Source organism: Ruditapes philippinarum, unplaced genomic scaffold (genome assembly GCF_026571515.1).
Source record: "Ruditapes philippinarum isolate M1 unplaced genomic scaffold, ASM2657151v2 ctg1277_1_1_1_1, whole genome shotgun sequence".
In the NCBI taxonomy this organism is placed as follows: domain Eukaryota; kingdom Metazoa; phylum Mollusca; class Bivalvia; order Venerida; family Veneridae; genus Ruditapes; species Ruditapes philippinarum.
In genome coordinates, this window is record NW_026860440.1 from 31,358 (window position 1) to 49,371 (window position 18,014).

General features: G+C 34.6%; 1 protein-coding gene across 1 annotated transcript; it reads right to left on the reverse strand.

Moving 5' to 3' along the window:
• Positions 1 to 6,880: 6,880 nt before the first annotated feature.
• On the reverse strand, positions 6,881 to 18,014 carry LOC132760083 (smad nuclear interacting protein 1-like). The gene is made up of 2 exons (XM_060751975.1): positions 17,849 to 18,014; positions 6,881 to 8,657 (listed from the first exon to the last, which is right to left on the reverse strand). Exons 1-2 carry the CDS (start codon positions 17,942 to 17,944, stop codon positions 7,749 to 7,751), a joined length of 1,005 nt encoding a protein of 334 aa, XP_060607958.1. The 5' UTR covers positions 17,945 to 18,014; the 3' UTR covers positions 6,881 to 7,748.

The following is an 18,014-nucleotide window of genomic DNA, read 5'->3' on the forward strand; positions in this document are numbered from 1 at the left end:
TTTTCTTACACGCCACTAAATTATTTTCAATTTAAGCGATATGACACTACTATATTTTTTCCTTCTAGATCTACATGTTCCGAAAAATAACACTAATCCACCAAGCGGAAAGTATTTTTCTTAACATAGCCCTATTGTGAAATGAGTTTACAACTAACATCTGAAACCTATAATTATGGTTCTGTGCCCCACTATTCAGTTTTTTTAATCCCTTTATAAGATAAGATAAGTTTTATTTCAAGTTGTCAAGTTTACAACAGTACAACATAAGCTCTAAGAGCTTTGATAACACAGTCCTTTTTAAATATGTTTTTATAAAATAAACCAGATGCTAAAAAACTAAAATGATAGTTTACTTAATTCTACATCACTTGCTTGTATATTTAATCATGCTTACAATGTCAGGTATCTAAAACATTTTACTTAAAGTTCAATAAATTATACAGATTAAAACAATTAAAATGATTAATGAATAGACAAATAAATAAATGAATACTAAAGACTGTTTTTAGCTGATTTTAAATATGAAAGACTTTGGGTTATCAAACAAATAGACAAAGACAGAGGGGATCATAAGTCAACAGTTGAACTCATATAAGAGCTTGCTTGAGTCATGCTGTGAAGATAAGCAAAACAAAAAAAAACACAAATTAAGCAAGATCCTATCTAGAAGCTGAATGATAATATTAAATACGCTGGAATTATAAGTATTATTATTAAGTAAATAAATAAATAAAGAAATAGAAATTAGCTGCAAGCAATACATTTACACTGTTTACCATTCCAGGATGTGATTAACTTTTTAAACTGAGCAAAGTTTGAACACTTTCTAAAATTGTAAGGCAGGAATATCCATAAAGCAGCTGCAGCATACCTGAAGATTTTTTTACCAGCAGTTTTTACTTAAGGGATCTGCAATATATTTGAATATTTGAAATTTATACCAGATGTTTTCTTGACAGAACAGCAGGAGACATATCATGAAAGATCTTAAAAGTTTCAATAGCCATAGCCCTCATTCTTCTTTATATAATTATGCAAATAAAACTAGAACTATCACTAAATGTGATTAATACCCCTGCAAGATTGCTTCAGAAATGAGGAAGTTACTAGCATCAGAATACCTTAATTGCAAAAGAACTGAAATAGAGTTATGGTTGTGGGCAATTAAAGATAGTTGTCGTTCTTGTATGTTGCATTTCCTTTTAATGTGGTTGATCATTGATGAAGTTTTATTGAATTACTCTGTAATAAGTCCAAAAAGACTTGCGCTTCTTGAGCACTGCACTTCCTCTCATTGCGCTTGACCATTGTATGAAGTTGCATTGAATTCTAAAAATTAGTTTTTAAGTTATGCACCGGACAAGGAAAAGGAACAAAGGGCAATAACTTTACAAATACTGATGGAGTTATGGTTATTGTACACTGCACTTCCTCTCATTGCCCTTGACCATTGTATGAAGTTGTCTTTAATTCCAACTACTAGTTTTCAAGTTATGCACTGGACGAAAAAAAATAACAAAGGGCAATAACTGTAATTTGTCCCACTGCACTTCATCTGACGGCCCTTGACCATTGTATGAAGTTTCATTGAATTCCAACCATTAATTTTCAAGTTATAAACTGGACAATAAAAAGTAACAAGGGCAAAAACTCTTAAATGAGTCAAGAAAGAGTTATGGTTTCTGTGCACTGGGCTTCCTCTCAATATACTTGACCATTGTATGAAATTGTATTGAATTCCAACTAATAGTTTTCAAGTTATGCGCTGGACAAGAAAAAAGCAATGAAAAAGTAACAAAGGGCAATAACTCTATAATTGCCCTGGACAGAGTTATGGTTCTTGTGCACTGCACTTCCTCTTTTTGTGCTTGACCATTGTATGAAGTTGTTTTGAATTCCAACCAGTACTTTTCAAGTTATACTCCGGACAAGGAAAGAATCAAAGGGCAATAACTCTGTAATTAGTCAAGATAGAGTTATGGTTTTTGTGCACTACATTCCTCTCAATGTGCTTGATCATTGTATGAAGTTGTATTGAATTCCAACTAGTAGTAATGCTTCAGACAAGGAAAAGTAACAAAGGGCAATAACTCTGTAATTAGTCAATATTGAGTTATGGTTCTCATGCGCTGCACTTCCTCTCACTGTGCTTGATCATTGTATGAAGTTGTATTGAATTCCAACCATTAGTCTTCAAGTTATGCTCCAGAAAAAAAAAAGCAATGGAAAAGTAACAAAGGGCAATAACTCTGTAATTACTTTAGATAGAGTTATGGTTCTTGTGCACTGCACTTCCTCTTATTGTGCTTGACCATTGTATGAAGTTGTTTTGAATTCCAAACAGTAGTTTTCAAGTTATGCTCCTAACATGGAAGTAACAAAGGGCAATAACTCTGTAATTAGTCAAGATGGAGTTATGGTTCTTGTGCACTGCACTTCCTCTTATTGTGCTTGACCATTGTATGAAGTTATATTGCATTCCAACCATTAGTCTTCAAGTTATGGACCAGATCAAAGAAAGCTATGGAAAAGTAACAAAGGGTTATAACTCTGTAATTACTTAAGATAGATTTATGGTTCTTGTACACTGCACTTCCTCTTATTGTGCTTGACCATTGTATGAAGTTGTTTTGAATTCCAACCAGTAGCTTTCAAGTTATGCTCCGGACAAGGAAAATTAACAAAAGGCAATAACTCTGTAATTAGTCAAGATAGAGTTATGGTTCTTACGGACCTCTGGACTGATTTGACTCCTATATACACCCCCACCCCCAAACTTTGTTTTGGGGGTATAATTATTCATACAAACACGGACCTTAATTACCTGTGATACAAAATTCCCATTGAAGGTTGCAATTGAATAATAAGTAGATAGAACAGCTCTGCATTACACAATTAATGCATTGTAGTACTAATAGGGATGGGAGTGGGGATTCGCTTCGCTGCAGTGATGTGTTGTCAAACATTTTCAATTTTGTGTACTAGTATTTGGCTATCAACCAACTCAACATGTTGTTTAACGACTATTTATATAATCCTTTTAAATGAGTAAAGTACGTGTTAAACATACTCTACGATAGTCAAGGTTGCGTAATGTAATTCTTTTAATTAGTGATATCAATGCAAATTACATTTCTTGTTGGTGTGCTTATTTTATACTTGGCGCCGGAATGAAGCAATTGTCCGAGATTTATCAGCGTCCATGCCGGTGCACTGTAGAAGTCTCATTGAGGACCTCTTTTCAAGCCGAGTCTTCTGTAGCCTATTCTTCATTTGTTCGTGGGTGGAGGTACGACAAAACCGCCAAGGCATCACCTTTATGACGGCATCATAACAATAACGGCTCTTGTTAGCGCCACCTTCCCAAATTACATGCAAACTATCCTGTAACTTTAAGTCACCCAGCCTCGAACATGTTCTAAACTATATACTTAAACAAAATGCAGCAGTCAATTGCTTTTGTATTTGGAGGCAGGGAAGGCTTTGAGCCGCGAGTTTTAATCTTCCGTTTATGCAGTCAAAAATATATCCAACCGACATTATGAGGACATCTAGTGGGGACTCCCAAGATGTGGCCTTTATCAGGGCTTTGATTATCTGAGCGTTCTCGATATTGCATACAGTAAAAAAAACATTTCTACATATTCATCATCAGACATTTACAATCTTGACTCTGCAACACGGAGGGTAACAGAAGAAATTAATCTTTCATTTGTCCCGCACTGCCGGTCATTAAGCTGATTTACTTTTGTACCAAGATAGGATGGAATACAGCCTAACATGAATAGCGGGGTAGTGTCGATAGTGTTGCTGATTTAGCAATCTTATTGTAGAAATCCAATGCAATGTGTAACTATTGCTTTGCTGCCATAAAAAGATAAGGTGTTTTCCTATACCCTAGTCTACAATCTTGAGATCTGTGTATTATTTGATGTAGATTTTGACCAAAAAAAATGTGTGCAAATTTGCAGATCATGCTCTCAACCCGTTTTATCAGAATAATTATTTTTGCTGTGCAAAAATGACACAAAAATCAAAAGCGTTGCTCAAATCGGGCTTTGAATCACACAAAAAATTGATATTAATTTTAGTTCTGAATAAATTTCTCATCATTAAAGTGCTTCACATGATCTATGTAAGAATTTCAAATTATTAATTTGACCTCAGTGGAGTTTCTTTAACTTATATTTGACAATCTGTTGTGTCCTGCTTTTTTAAATTTTTTTTAGTATAAAAAAATCAAAAGCTTAACAGGCAATGAATAATTTGATGACTATCCTCTTTTTATCCACCAGTAAAGGCCTAAACATGCATTAGTAAAATACAAACATATTTCAGTTTTCACATACTCTATCTATTTACAAAATATTGTATACAATTTATAGTCAAAGACATAAATTTGCCATATTCACATTTTTTCCCTGTTTTAACAACTGAATATTCAATAAAATTTAAAATACAAATCCTATGTACATACTAAAAACTGATATTTTCTGTACATGATGTTTGGACTAAATGGATTTAGGACTCATGTATGCCAAACATTGTAAATCCAATACATCAACTGCTCCTGTTGTTTAAGATGCCAAGAAAGTTAAGATCTTAAATTACAGTAAAACAATATTCATATACATTATCATATTTTCACTGGACAAATAAAGCATAAAACAAAGAATTGGGACAGATTGTGGTCTAAATGGATAAGCAGGGTGGTCAGAATTTTGGATAATTTTACCATTGACCTAAAAAACTGAAATTCTGTTCTTTTAAAATCTATCTAATTCTAGGGCTTCCATTATTTGGGTAAAACATTTTGGACAATGAAAACAGGTGACACAATTTAAGTGTACTTTTAATGTACATGTATCAATTTCAGCTTATTACAGTGTATGTAATTTTAAATTTTCTTAATGAAGGATATTTTGTATGGTAGATTTCAACAATCTTTATCAAATTATTAACTGCTGAACAGTAATATTTTTAAATTGTTAATCTTTTTGACATTTTAAAAAAACATGACAATTCTAACTAAATTCACAAAGCCAATTATACAATTTACATACAATAATGAGATCTTTACATTTTCAGCAATAATTTAAAATCAAATATTATAATTAAAATGATAATTTAAAATGAAGTTACAGTATCAGTAAAGTACTTAAAATATGACCATATCGTTGAATGCCAGTAATGATATCAAATGCCTGCAATATACATGCAGTATGCCATGCACTGTAATCAAATGACCTTTAGGTATTCAAACACACTCAGTGTATTGGGAAGTATGCAAGATATCCCAAAATGCCGAACTTTATTCACAGGTAGGGGAAAATAACATTGTATTCTTGCAAATGGAGAAGAAAAAACATTGATGTAATTGAATTTCAGGGGAAAACTGCATGGTTTTAAAACTTTTCCTGGGGAACTGCCATTAAAGAAGAAAAAGCCCTGCATAAAGAAATTATGTGAATACAATGAAGGTACATGTATTATGACTGAATGCTTAATTGAATGAATAAGAAATCTAAAATCAATCCTTTCTTATACATTGACACCATTAAAGTCACATGGCTACTTTTCAGTCCTACTTGTGTAGGAAGACTTTAGGCATATTCCTGCACCTTAGCAAGAAATATCAACATTTCATAAGCTAGCAGGATGGCTTCCTGAAAAGGCTCAGATGCAAGTTAACAAAGCCTATGTCAAATTTTGAACCCAATGTCATGGGGGGGGGGGGAGAGGAGATGGCTGGGGGTCAAATGGTTCCAATAAAATTAATGTGGTAGTACAAAATAAAAGGCATTCTCAAAACAGCTTAACATTTGATAAATGTAGTATAGAATGTCACCAAGCATCAGTTCTCTTTCAAGACAGTACCAGACTGTTTCAATATATAAACAGTATCAATACAAATCATAACAGACTCAACCTTTTCCAGCATATTCAAATAAAATATATGTCACCTATATATAACACATGACTGATGACTTCATAAAATTTAGTTAAATAACAAGACTACATCAATCAATTTTTCTTTAAATTTCAGAACAATTCAAGTTGAACATCTATTCAGTAAGCTATAAATGAAAAGTTCATTCCCACAATCAAATGTATGAATTTTATAAAAATAATGAACATAAAATGTCTCTAAATTTCTCAGAAAAAGCCATTTGTAGCATCACTTTGTAAATTTGAATCAATTCTGGGATGTGGTCTCCAAAACTTTCAACTTCTTAATAACTACATTTTGTAACGGTAATGTGCCTTAACCTTTTCCCTTATATAAGCGTGTTTCGACGGCTTTTTGCCCCCCCCCCTTTTTGAGGCCTCAAACAGTGAAAAAATGCCCTATTTAGGCCCCAAACACTGTTTTTCATTTGAGAAATGCTGTTCAAAAAAGTGACAACTTTTTCGGGGCCGTCCCCCATCCAATATTATTACATCAGGGGGTTGCCAGAAGGGGGATGTGCCCCCTTCTGTTTGGGGGGTTTGAAGGGGGGCGGAGTCCCCCTCATCTCCAAGAAAATTTTGGACATGTGACAGGCTAAAAATGGCCTCAGGTCGATCTTAGAAAAGCCTTTTACTCTATCTCAATTCATTGAGAAGTTGCAGCACTTTGAACTCAGTTTTGATGGAAAAAAACAATGCAAAATAGTGATTTTTGGCAATTTTGAGACGTCCCCCCGTTGCCATGGTAACAGAAAACTTACCATTGAGCATGCTGTTACAGAGGCTATGGTGTAGTCAACATTTTTGCCAAGTTTCATTAGTATTGAAGCATTTTTCATACTTTCATAGCAGTTTGAACTTGTTACAGGAGGCTTTTCAGTGAAAATGGCCATTTTTCGCAATATGCTCATGGGGTAAAAGGTTAAATGAATCCATTATTGTATAAAAATAAACCCAATCAGTCACTCAAATTCTTTTGAGGAAAGAGAATTATATTAATATAATATACCGACTCTTCATTTCAATTATTCATATCAATTTATATTACAACAATTTCCTTTGCAAATACAAATTAAATCACATATTTTCATCTAGATCATACAAGTATACTTGTACACATATATAATACAACTCATCCTGTGCAATTTACTGAAATTTATTATCAGTGGAAGTAAAATGTTAGTTTCTTAGTAGTAGAAATTTTGGATCCTGTCATGAAGGCTGTACATTTTCAGCTATAGCAATTATATTATTATATACCGGTAAATGCTAAACATTCAACCTATCTTCAGTGACAGTGATAATGGGGCATCATTTTGTGCAATTACTGATCAGTAAAAATGCAAAATTAAAACAGCAAAAATGTCCTAATACACAAATAAGTAAATTTTTAGAGAATATTTTTTTGTTTTTAATCTTGTGAACTCTGGTGGAGATAAATTCTAGTTGTGAACTCTTTGGTCACTAAAATGAAATCTGAAAAGTCAGTTCTGGTACAAACAGTTAAAAGAGGGCACTACATGATTAAACAATTCCAATGCAAACTTAGAAAATATATATCAAATGTACTGACAGTCACTGTATTTAATACCTTTAGGCAATAAAAACTCAAACTTACTGTTGAAAGACAACAACTTTCATAAAAAAAATTCAATACAATACACTCAATGAACATTAAAGTGTTTGTATGTACTAGTTTCTTCAAAAATTAAATCTTCCCTTAATTGTTACATTTATCACTAAATGTTATGCAATCAAAATACAGGTTATTGTCAATGTGATATTATGATTGGACATCACGATGAATCACCAGACTCTACTTCTGCTGTGTTTGATTTATCATGTAACAGAACATATTCCCTTGAACTGAACCCAAATTTTAACACATCCTTTTCCATCAATTCAACATATCGCCTAGGTTCAATTTTCTTGTTATTTACAAAAGTGCCATTTGCCGAATCCAGGTCTATTATGTATGGGCATATTTTATGTGCTTTCCTGCCATCTTCCTTCTCATAGGGGATCATTCTATATTGATACACAGCATGTTGTTTTGAGCACGAAGGGTGATCTACTGGAATATCGGCAATTATTCGATCCCTCCCAAACAGGTATGCACTCTGGCGATGCATGTGAAAGGGTTTCAAAGCTTCATCATTTTTGAATGGGTACAGCCGCCATCTCTTTTTTGCCTTACGTGCCTCTGGTGGCTCATTGTATTTAATCACTACTCCTTTATAAGTGTTAGTATCTTCTGTTAGTTTCCCTGATAATTCAAAGTTTGGTTGGTCTTTTGACTCAGCAGCTTCATTCGTAGCTGCGTTATCACTCTGATCTTGACGGCCGTATCTCTGATGTTCTGACAGATGTTCTCTTTTTTGCCGATTATTACGTCTTTGTTGATCATTATGTCTCCTCTCTGCTCTTTGATGTCTCATCTCCTCCTCACTGTCTGGCTCCTGTTTAACTCTCACCATGCCCTCTTGTTTATTCCGATGCTCACGGTGTTCTCCATGATGTCTACCATGGTTACGCTCTATGTCTGTCACCCTTTCCCTCTTTGTGTGTTTCCTGTGTCGTCTATGTGACTCTGAATCTGATGACACTGGTTCTTCTTTTACCTTTACCCGGTGTCTTTCCACTTCTTCTAAACTTTCTGACCGACTTCTATGCCTATGATGTTTACGATGTCTTTTGTAAGAAACCTGAAAAAGGAAACATACATTAGCATTTCAATGCTTAATTCCTCTATCAAAATATTGCTAAAAGATATTAATTATAAATATTTTATAATAATTGTTTACAAACAAGCTTTCTAAATTGTGTGGATAAATAGAGGGTTAATGCATCATTTTTTTGTGCATTAACCACCACAGAAACACAAGAACACACTTAAAATCCACAGCCAAGGCGAGGGATTTAATCAGCCTACAGGCTTCTGCAGAAGTTATTGCATGAAAAAAAGTTGCATTCGCTCCATTCTCTCATAAAAGTAAATGTCTAATTTCTCTAAATCTATAATTCAGCATTTGGTTATGGAACTTATCTGTATTTTGTAAAAAGAATCCATTGCTTGTGCAATGCTTTCCATGTGCTAATTAGTCAGACTAATTGTAATACACACTGAGATTATATTATACAGCGATTTTTTTCCTTATAATTATAAGTGGTACCGAATAACGGACCCATTCACAATCACAAACAGTCTTCCACAATTTTCAGAATGGGTCCATCGGACCGGTTCACAATTCTGCAAAAATTCACAATCTACATAAATTTAATAAGCTTACAATTTCGCCTTTTTTACTGATTTTTTGTAATATAAGTGATTAAAATCTCAATTTGTCTTTGCGTTGATGTATTGTTTAAAATCAACAAGGGCAACATTGTCGCAATATACGACCTTCACAGAAGCTTTTGACAGAGATGTGGGCATTATAGATATACATATAGGAGATATTCTCTGGGCAATATCTGGAAAATATCTGGATATATTATCATCTCTAGTGATTTTTTTTATCTGAACTTTGACCCCTATGTGTGACCTTGACCACAGGGACCTTAATCTTGCATGTGACACTCTGCCTCACAATTTGTATGAAGTTTCATTAGAATCCTCCATAGTGTAGGAGATATGCTCTGGACAAAATCTCTATATTCTATCATCTTTAGTGACCTTGATAATCATCTTTAGTGACAATGACCTCGCGTATATTAACCTAAATTACATGTTTCACACCAGTAGTCATGATAATGACCATTTATGTTTCATTTCCTCAATTAATATCAATTAATGACTAAATGGTCCCAATACACATTTTCATTTTTTTCTCTGAACTTTTACCCCTATCAGTGACCTTGAACTTGGCTGCAAGGACCTAAATTTTCCTTGCAACACTACGTCTCACAAAAGTGAACATTTGTGCTAAGTTATATTGAAATCCCTCTTAGAAGTTTTGCTCCGGACAAGCGTTTTCCTATGACCTCTAAGTTTTACCTTGACCTTTGACCAAGAGACCTTGTTCATGTGCACTACACAGCTTCTCATAGTGGTGAACATTTGCATGAAGTTTCATTAGAATCCCTCCATATGTGTAGAAGATATGCTCTGGACAATATCTTGTGTCAGGTCCAGTGGCAGGTCACACTGTGGGACATGTCCTGACCCCCATGTGTCTTTGGGTACATTTACATCGCAATTTAATTTGTAGCACCCCGGTCACATATTCACGGAATACGCCCACGGAAGAGCCAAAGATTAATTTCGGCATCGTCCGTAGCTACCTGTACTGGTCAGTGGCTTTCCATATTGTAACTGTAATCAATCATAGTAGTCCTTGTATATCCGTAGCGATTCTTGACAATATTTGAACATGCACAAAAATTTGCTACAGAAAAAACAAACGTAGCATATCCCTACTAGTCTGTATTAAACAGTACTGATACTACAAGTCCGTACGTAAACCGTACTACTCCGTACTGATTCGTAGGCCTCCAACTTGTCCAGGATTTCCACGGTTTGGTGCGGAGAACTAAGTATTTGTACGGTTACCCTACGTATAAGCTATGGTCTTAATACAGATTAATACGGCATTGTCATGGAAAGCAACAATCGTAATATGTTGTTCTACAGAGAGGCAGGGATTAGCACGGTTTATTGTATTGCAACACGAAACAGTATGGAATGGTACTGTCCGCCACTGTCTAGTACGGATATAAATTAAGTATCATGTTCTTTTTCAAGGGTATAAATACTACCTTCTTGTTAAAAACAGACATATTTGCGTGAAAATTCAATAAATGATAATTGCCATTTACTGGCTGCAACTTTATATTGAAATGGCTCAGAATGCGGAGGCACTGGTCGAGCTGCTTGATGAGATGCAAAAAGTAACTAGAACTCCGCGAGTCGGATGTGTCGCCATGTGAACAATGTAGTTTAGGAGAAATAGCCAGGACAAAAATGAAATATGAAAAATAGCAATAACTAAAAAAATAATAAGTGCAGAGCAGCAGTTTCTGTGCACTGCACTTCTTATCAATAAGATCTATCATTCTATGATGTTTCAAGTCCATAGCTTTCATACTTGAGGAGAAATGACCAGGACAAAAATAAAGTAAGAAAATCAACAAAGGGCAATAACTCAAAAAATAAGAAATGCAGAGTATCAGTTCTTATGCACTGCACTTTTTCTTCATGAGATCTATCATCCTATGAAGTTTCAAGTCCATAACTTTTATACTTTCGGAGAAATGGCCTGGACAAAAATTAAGTATGAAAAATAACAAAGGGCCATAACTCAAAAATTAAGAAATGCAGAGTACCGATTCTTGTGCACTGCACTTCTTCTAATTGAGATTTATCATCCTATGAAGTTTCAAGTCCATAGCTTTTATTCTTAAGGAGAAATGGCCAGGACAAAATTAAAGTATGAAAATAAACAAAGGGCAATAACTCAAAAAATAAGAAATGCAGAGTAACTGTTCTTGTGCACTGCACTTCTTCTTAATGAGAGCTATCATCCTATGAAGTTTCAAGTCCATGGCTCTTATACATTAGGAGAAATAGCCCGGACAAAAACTAGAACTATCGCTGAATGCGATTCATACCCCCACCAATGTCCTTGACAGAAGACCACTTGGAAAGGTGGTTAAGGGAATAACTTATGTGGCACAAATACATAAAAAGAAATTATCTCTGGTGAAAAAAAGACCAATTGTACAGGTAATAGTATAAATATATATTATCAAATCATGTTCGAAACAGTTACAAATAACCTTTCATTTTCCCAATGTATTAAACATTTTATTTATAAGTCAATTTTTGACCTTCAAGTGTGGCCTTGACCTTAATCTGGCACAAGGGTAAGATGGGTTTTGCACATCACCCAGTTTGGTTGAACATTTGAGTAAAGACAAAGTTTGAAGAAAATCCTTCCAATAGTATAGAATTTATAGAGTAGACACAATATATTGTCTAGTATTGGTTGTATGTAAATTTGAAGACTTAAAAAGGGGCATAACTTTGTCAAAATGCAATACAGAATAATGAAACTTGACCTGCATATCTTATTTGCCACACCTCATATATCTTTTTTAAGTTTCAAGCAAATGCCTGCGCTAGTTTCAGAATTATTCAAGTACATGTTAAAATTTAAGAACATTTTCTAAGTCAATTTTTGACTTTCAAGTGTGACCTTGATATTTAGCCGGCACAAAGGTGACATGGATTCTGCACATAACCTTGTTGAGGTGAAAATTTGAGTAAAGTTTGAAGAAAATTCTTCCATTAGTATAGGATTTATAGAGCGGACACAACATATTGTCTAATATTTGATTGTATGTAAATTTGAAGACTTAAAAAGGGGCATAACTTTGGTAAAATGCAATACAGAGTTATGAAACTTGAACGAACAGCATATCGGAATTGTGACCCTTCAAAAATATTTAAAGTTTCCAGCAAATACCTTTTCCAGATTTAGAAATATTCAAATAAATGTTAAAATTTAAGAATATTTTCTAAGTCAATTTTTAAACCTTAAAGTGTGACCTTGACCTTAAGCCAGCAAAAGAGTGACATAAGTTCTGCACATCCCTTGGTTGAGATGAACATTTGAGCCAAGATTGAAGAAAATCTTTCAATTAATGTAGGACTTACAGAGCGGACATGACATACTGTGTAATATTAGATTGTTTGATATTTGACCTTCAATTGTGACCTTGACCATGAGCTGACACATGGGCAACATGGATTCTGCACATCCCTTGTTGAGGTGAATATTTGAGCCAAGTTGGAAGAAAATCTTTCAATTAGTGTAGGTCTTACAGAGCGGACACAACATACTGTGTAATATTTGATTGTTTGATATTTGACCTTCAATTGTGACCTTGACTTGAGCTGGCACATAGGCAACATGGGTTCTGCACATCCCCTTGTTGAGGTCAACATTTGAGCCAAGTTTGAAGAAAATCTTTCAAGAAGTGTAGGACTTACAGAGCGGACACGACATACTGTGTAATATTTAATTGTTTGATATTTGACCTTCAATTGTGACCTTGACCTTGAGCTGACACATGGGCGACATGGGTTCTGCACATCCCCTTGTTGAGGTGAACATTTGAGCCAAGTTTGAAGAAAATCTTTCAAGTAGTGTAGACTTACAGGAGCGGACACAACATACTGTGTAATATTTGATAGTGTTTGATATTTGACCTTGTGACCTTGAACCTTGAGCTGGCACATGGGCAACATGGGTTCTGCACATCCCCTTGTTGAGGTTAAACATTTGAGCCAAGTTTAGGAAGAAAATCTTTCAAGTAGTGTAGGACTTTACAGAGCGGACACAACATACTGTGTAATATTTAATTGTTTGATATTTGACCTTCAATTGTGACCTTGACCTTGAGCTGACACATGGGTGACATGGGTTCTGCAAATCCCCTGGTTGAGGTGAACATTTAAGCCAAGTTTGAAGAAAATCTTTCAAGTAGTGTAGGACTTACAGAGCGGACACGACATACTGTGTAATATTTGATAGTGTTTGATATTTGACCTTCAATTGTGACCTTGACCTTGAAATGACACATGGGCAATATGGGTTCTGCACATCCCCTTGTTGAGGTGAACATTTGAGCCAAGTTTGAAGAAAATCCTTCAATTGGTATAGGAGTTATAGAGCGGACACGAAAGTGGAGACGGACGGACGGACGGACCGACCGACGGACGGACCGACCGACCGACGCGACAAAGCGAATCCATTATGGCCCCCCCACATTTTGTGGTGGGGGTATAATAAAGTATGAAAATTAACAAAAGGCAATAACTCAAAAATTAGGAAGTGCAGAGTACCGGTTCTTGTGCACTGCACTTCTTCTTAATGAGATCTATCATCCTATGAAGTTTCAAGTCCATAGCTTTTTTAGTTGAAGAGAAATGGCCCGGACAAAATTAAAGTATGAAAATTAACAAAGGGCAATAACTCAAAAAATAAGAACTGCAGAGTACCGGTCCTTGTGCACTGCACTCAGGGTTATTGAAAGAAGCATGCATACCAAGTTTGAAGTCAATCAGACTTATAGTGACTGAGTTATGCTCCGGACAAGCTTTAGGGGACGCCGACAACGACGCCGCCGTTGACACAGACGCCGCCGAAAAGTAACCCCTTTATGTCACCTTTTCAAGGCGACACATAATAGCTTTCATACTTGAGGAGAAATGACCAGGACAAAAATAAAGTAAGAAAATCAACAAAGGGCAATAACTCAAACAAGATTGCATTTGTAAAAAATGCCATGCCACCGCATAAATACAACACTAAATAGTAATTAATGTAAGAACACATTTTTTTTTATTTCTATACAGATTGCCATAATGCATAGGTCACTTACCTATCTGTTATTATCAGATTAGTACCGACAACGACGCCGCCGACACAGACGCCGCCGAAAAGTATCCCCTATATGTCACCTTTTCAAGGCGACACAAAAATACACATGTATAATAATATCGTACTAGTTACAATTCATAAGTAATAGAATAACATTTAATGCTACATATTTTACAAACATTGGATCGTGAAATTGGAGTAAATATGTACATAAAACGAAGTGTCTCATAAGCCTCAGGCACTGGCCCTTGTGTGATAATAAGATTAATTAACAAGCTTTTTAAACATTCACGATAATTAATGTAATTGTAAAAGGAACAGCAAGTTTTAAAATCAAAAGAGAAGCAGTATTGATCAACATTTTTCATTAATGACTAATAGTCCATATCTAATCAGGTAATAGAAGACAGAGGAGATGGTGGACTAGAGATGGGCTTTTACGAAGACCCCTTCATGTCAAGCCATGAAATTCATTTTAATCGGACCCGATATGTCTCAGGGGTCGGACGCCATAGGCCGAATCCTCTCCGCCAAAATCATTGAACTCTGCAATTCGTTTTCTAGATGTTCTTTTCTTGTGAGGCATTTTGAAAATGAGCAAGCAAGAGGTTGTGGACGGAGCTAAATACTAAAATAGGTCTGTATAGATCAGTGGCAATTCGTTCTTCTCCGTATGAATTCGTTCTTCTCCGTATCAGATCGTATTTATTCGTACTAACCCATGCTTATGCCGTAGCAGACCATAGTGTATCCGTCAGTGACGGTCAGTAACAATCTGTGTCTTTTGGTGGTAAATCCGTTGAACTCCGTACTCATACCGTTGTGTGTTCGTACTGGAACTGTAGCGGACTACGGAATTTCACATTTCCGTAGTAATCTGTGAACGATAAGACCGAAGCTCTTCCGTGGCATTATCCGTGAATACAAACGTATGTGACTGGGGCATTATGCAAAGATTTAGATCCATGGTAGTGGAATAAACTAGAGTGTTAAAATGGCAGACTATTCCTCTCCATTTTTTTTCAATAGGTTAATACTGATTGATTAATATAATTTTTTAAATCATTAAATTATATAATTAAGAAAAAGGTAAATTTTATTATTATTACTAGTTTACTGTACTGGTTGGGGAGATAACTTCAGCTGGTTGATAAACTCGGCTTTTTATAATTTAATCAAATTATCAGATTTTCTAATCTAATCAAGCTCACCATCTCATACTATCGCTGGAATTCAACAATATCTGGAAATTTTGTCAAGTTTGGTAAGATATTTAAAGAATAACACAGACCTTTACCTGTTTGTTTACAAAACATGCCTATAAAAAGGACGAGATCCTCATTGTTGTGCGCATGCGCAATAGATGCTCATTTTGAGGCCCGCGCAGGGTTACTTTTATATATTGACCGACTACCGGTAAAGCACATGACGTTTACGGATACATTTTGTAGATGAAATTCAGAATCACTTTTGTCTTGCTAACTCAAAAAAAAAAATATTTACATTAAAATGATTTATATGTTACATAGTATGTTGCATATTAATATCGTGTTATCATAGATATTCATTATACTAACGTAATGCTCAACAATTTTGGTAACAAAATATTTTTTATTTGACATAAATGAATGAACAGCAAAGAAAAAATAAAATGTCTAAACATGTTATTTTACGTTTTAACTTACTCATTTAAGAAGAAAAACAAAGAGCCAGAATTATCTACTTGTGCGCGTTAAAAATATCCTTTTTATGTACCACTCCCAGGGCCTCTCAGAATTACGGTAGTCAGACTATTCTCTCCCTTACCAGTTCCTCCCCTGACGTTTCCTCCCTGGCGGTTCTCTCCCTATTTTGGGGGAGAACCGTCTGCATATTTTCAAATAAGCAGACAGTTCCTCCCATTCTTTATTTTTATTAATACATTATTATTGAAGTATTTAGATGTTTAATAAATGGATAAGTTTATTATTAAATTATAATATTAATTGATATAAATTAGAGGAAAAAAAATTCTATTGGAGTATTTAGATGTTTAATACATGGGCATGTTTATGATTAATTAATATAGATTAGATCTAGATAAAAAAATTTTTTTTTTAGCATATTTGTTTATTATTCTTGATTTTTTCATTAGATCTAACGTATACTTTTTAATGTGTTTAATTTACTTGATTAGGATAATCATTTGATATTTATTATTAGGTGAGGTTATTTTGTTGTTTGTTTTTTTTAATAAATAGAAAAAAAATATAAGAAAAAAATGATTTATAAATTTTAATTGCTAAATTTCATACTTTTGTGTTATGAAGAAAGGAGTTCAATACACATGTGCGTAAAGTTTGCTGTCAGAGATAATTAAGGTGTTTATTATTTTATTATTCAAGAATCAAGGTGTAATCTAACATAAAATAACTGTGAAAAGGTGATGATTAACAAATATTTCAAATTTGGGAGAGAACCGTCAGGGGAGGAAACGGTTTGGGAGAGAACCGTCAGGGAGAGGAACTTGTAAGGGAGAGAATAGTCTGTCATTCCAGAATTACCCGTTATGTTTCTAAATATAACTTTTATGGTGATACCGGAAAAATCGAAGAGCTAATGTTTATTATGGTGCAAGATTCATCAGAATACGTAAACAAATAAATGAAATATGCCCTAAAACACCGATTTTCGGCCGAGTTTATCTCCCAAACCAGTATACATTAAATTGGGGCGAAACGTCAGTGGGGCGAATCGCTATGCTTCACACATATTTATTTAACAATACATAAAATATCATAAAAAACTGACATATGTAGTTTAATGACAGTAATTTAACATCAAATATGTTTATTTGTGGACGTAAATCAATCTTATGTTATGAAATTGAAAATAACTTTTGTCTCGGGACCATAGGTAATCGGCGCGTTGATTGGTCACTACCCCCGCACCCCCCTCTAATATAATTTGATCATATTTATATGCGCAATACAATGAAATATGCATTCATTTTGAATAAACTGCCGTTTAGTCGGGTAATTTTGAAGAAAACCCAGCGGTCAGATCACTGTCGAGTTACACTTGCGGTGACTTCGAGATTACATATCTTCTTATAACTTGAAATGATTGTAATGACAACTTTAATTCCTTTAAGAGTAATCAATTCCCTACCATTTGGTACCAAAATATTGAAAATTGGTGAAAAAATGTTGAAGTTATGGAGTTCATATTAAGATGAGTGCTGAAAATTGAGCGGCGAGTTGCATACCTTTACTAAATATATATGTATCAATTTTTTATTTTTTGTAGGAAATGAAGGTTATTGAATTAAAAGCATAAACCAAATATTAAAACATGTTTCAAATGAAAAATACTGTATTTTACATGGTTTTGAGAGGTAGAAGGGCTGTAGAGTGGGTGTGGGGGTGAGGGGGTGCGCGGGTAGTGACCAATCAACGCGCCGATTACCTATGCTCGGGACGGAAGATAATCTGATAATTTAACCAAATTATTAAACAACGTAAACAAACCTCCGGACTTCGCGAACGATGCCTTCCATGGTGTTTCTTTCTTTCGTCAATGTCATTATCACTTGAAGAATATTTCCTGTAACGTTCTTTTACCATTGTTTTTTAACCAAACCTACGTTTTCGTTTCGTTCAACACTGTTAGCGAAAACGAGGCAGGATTTAACGA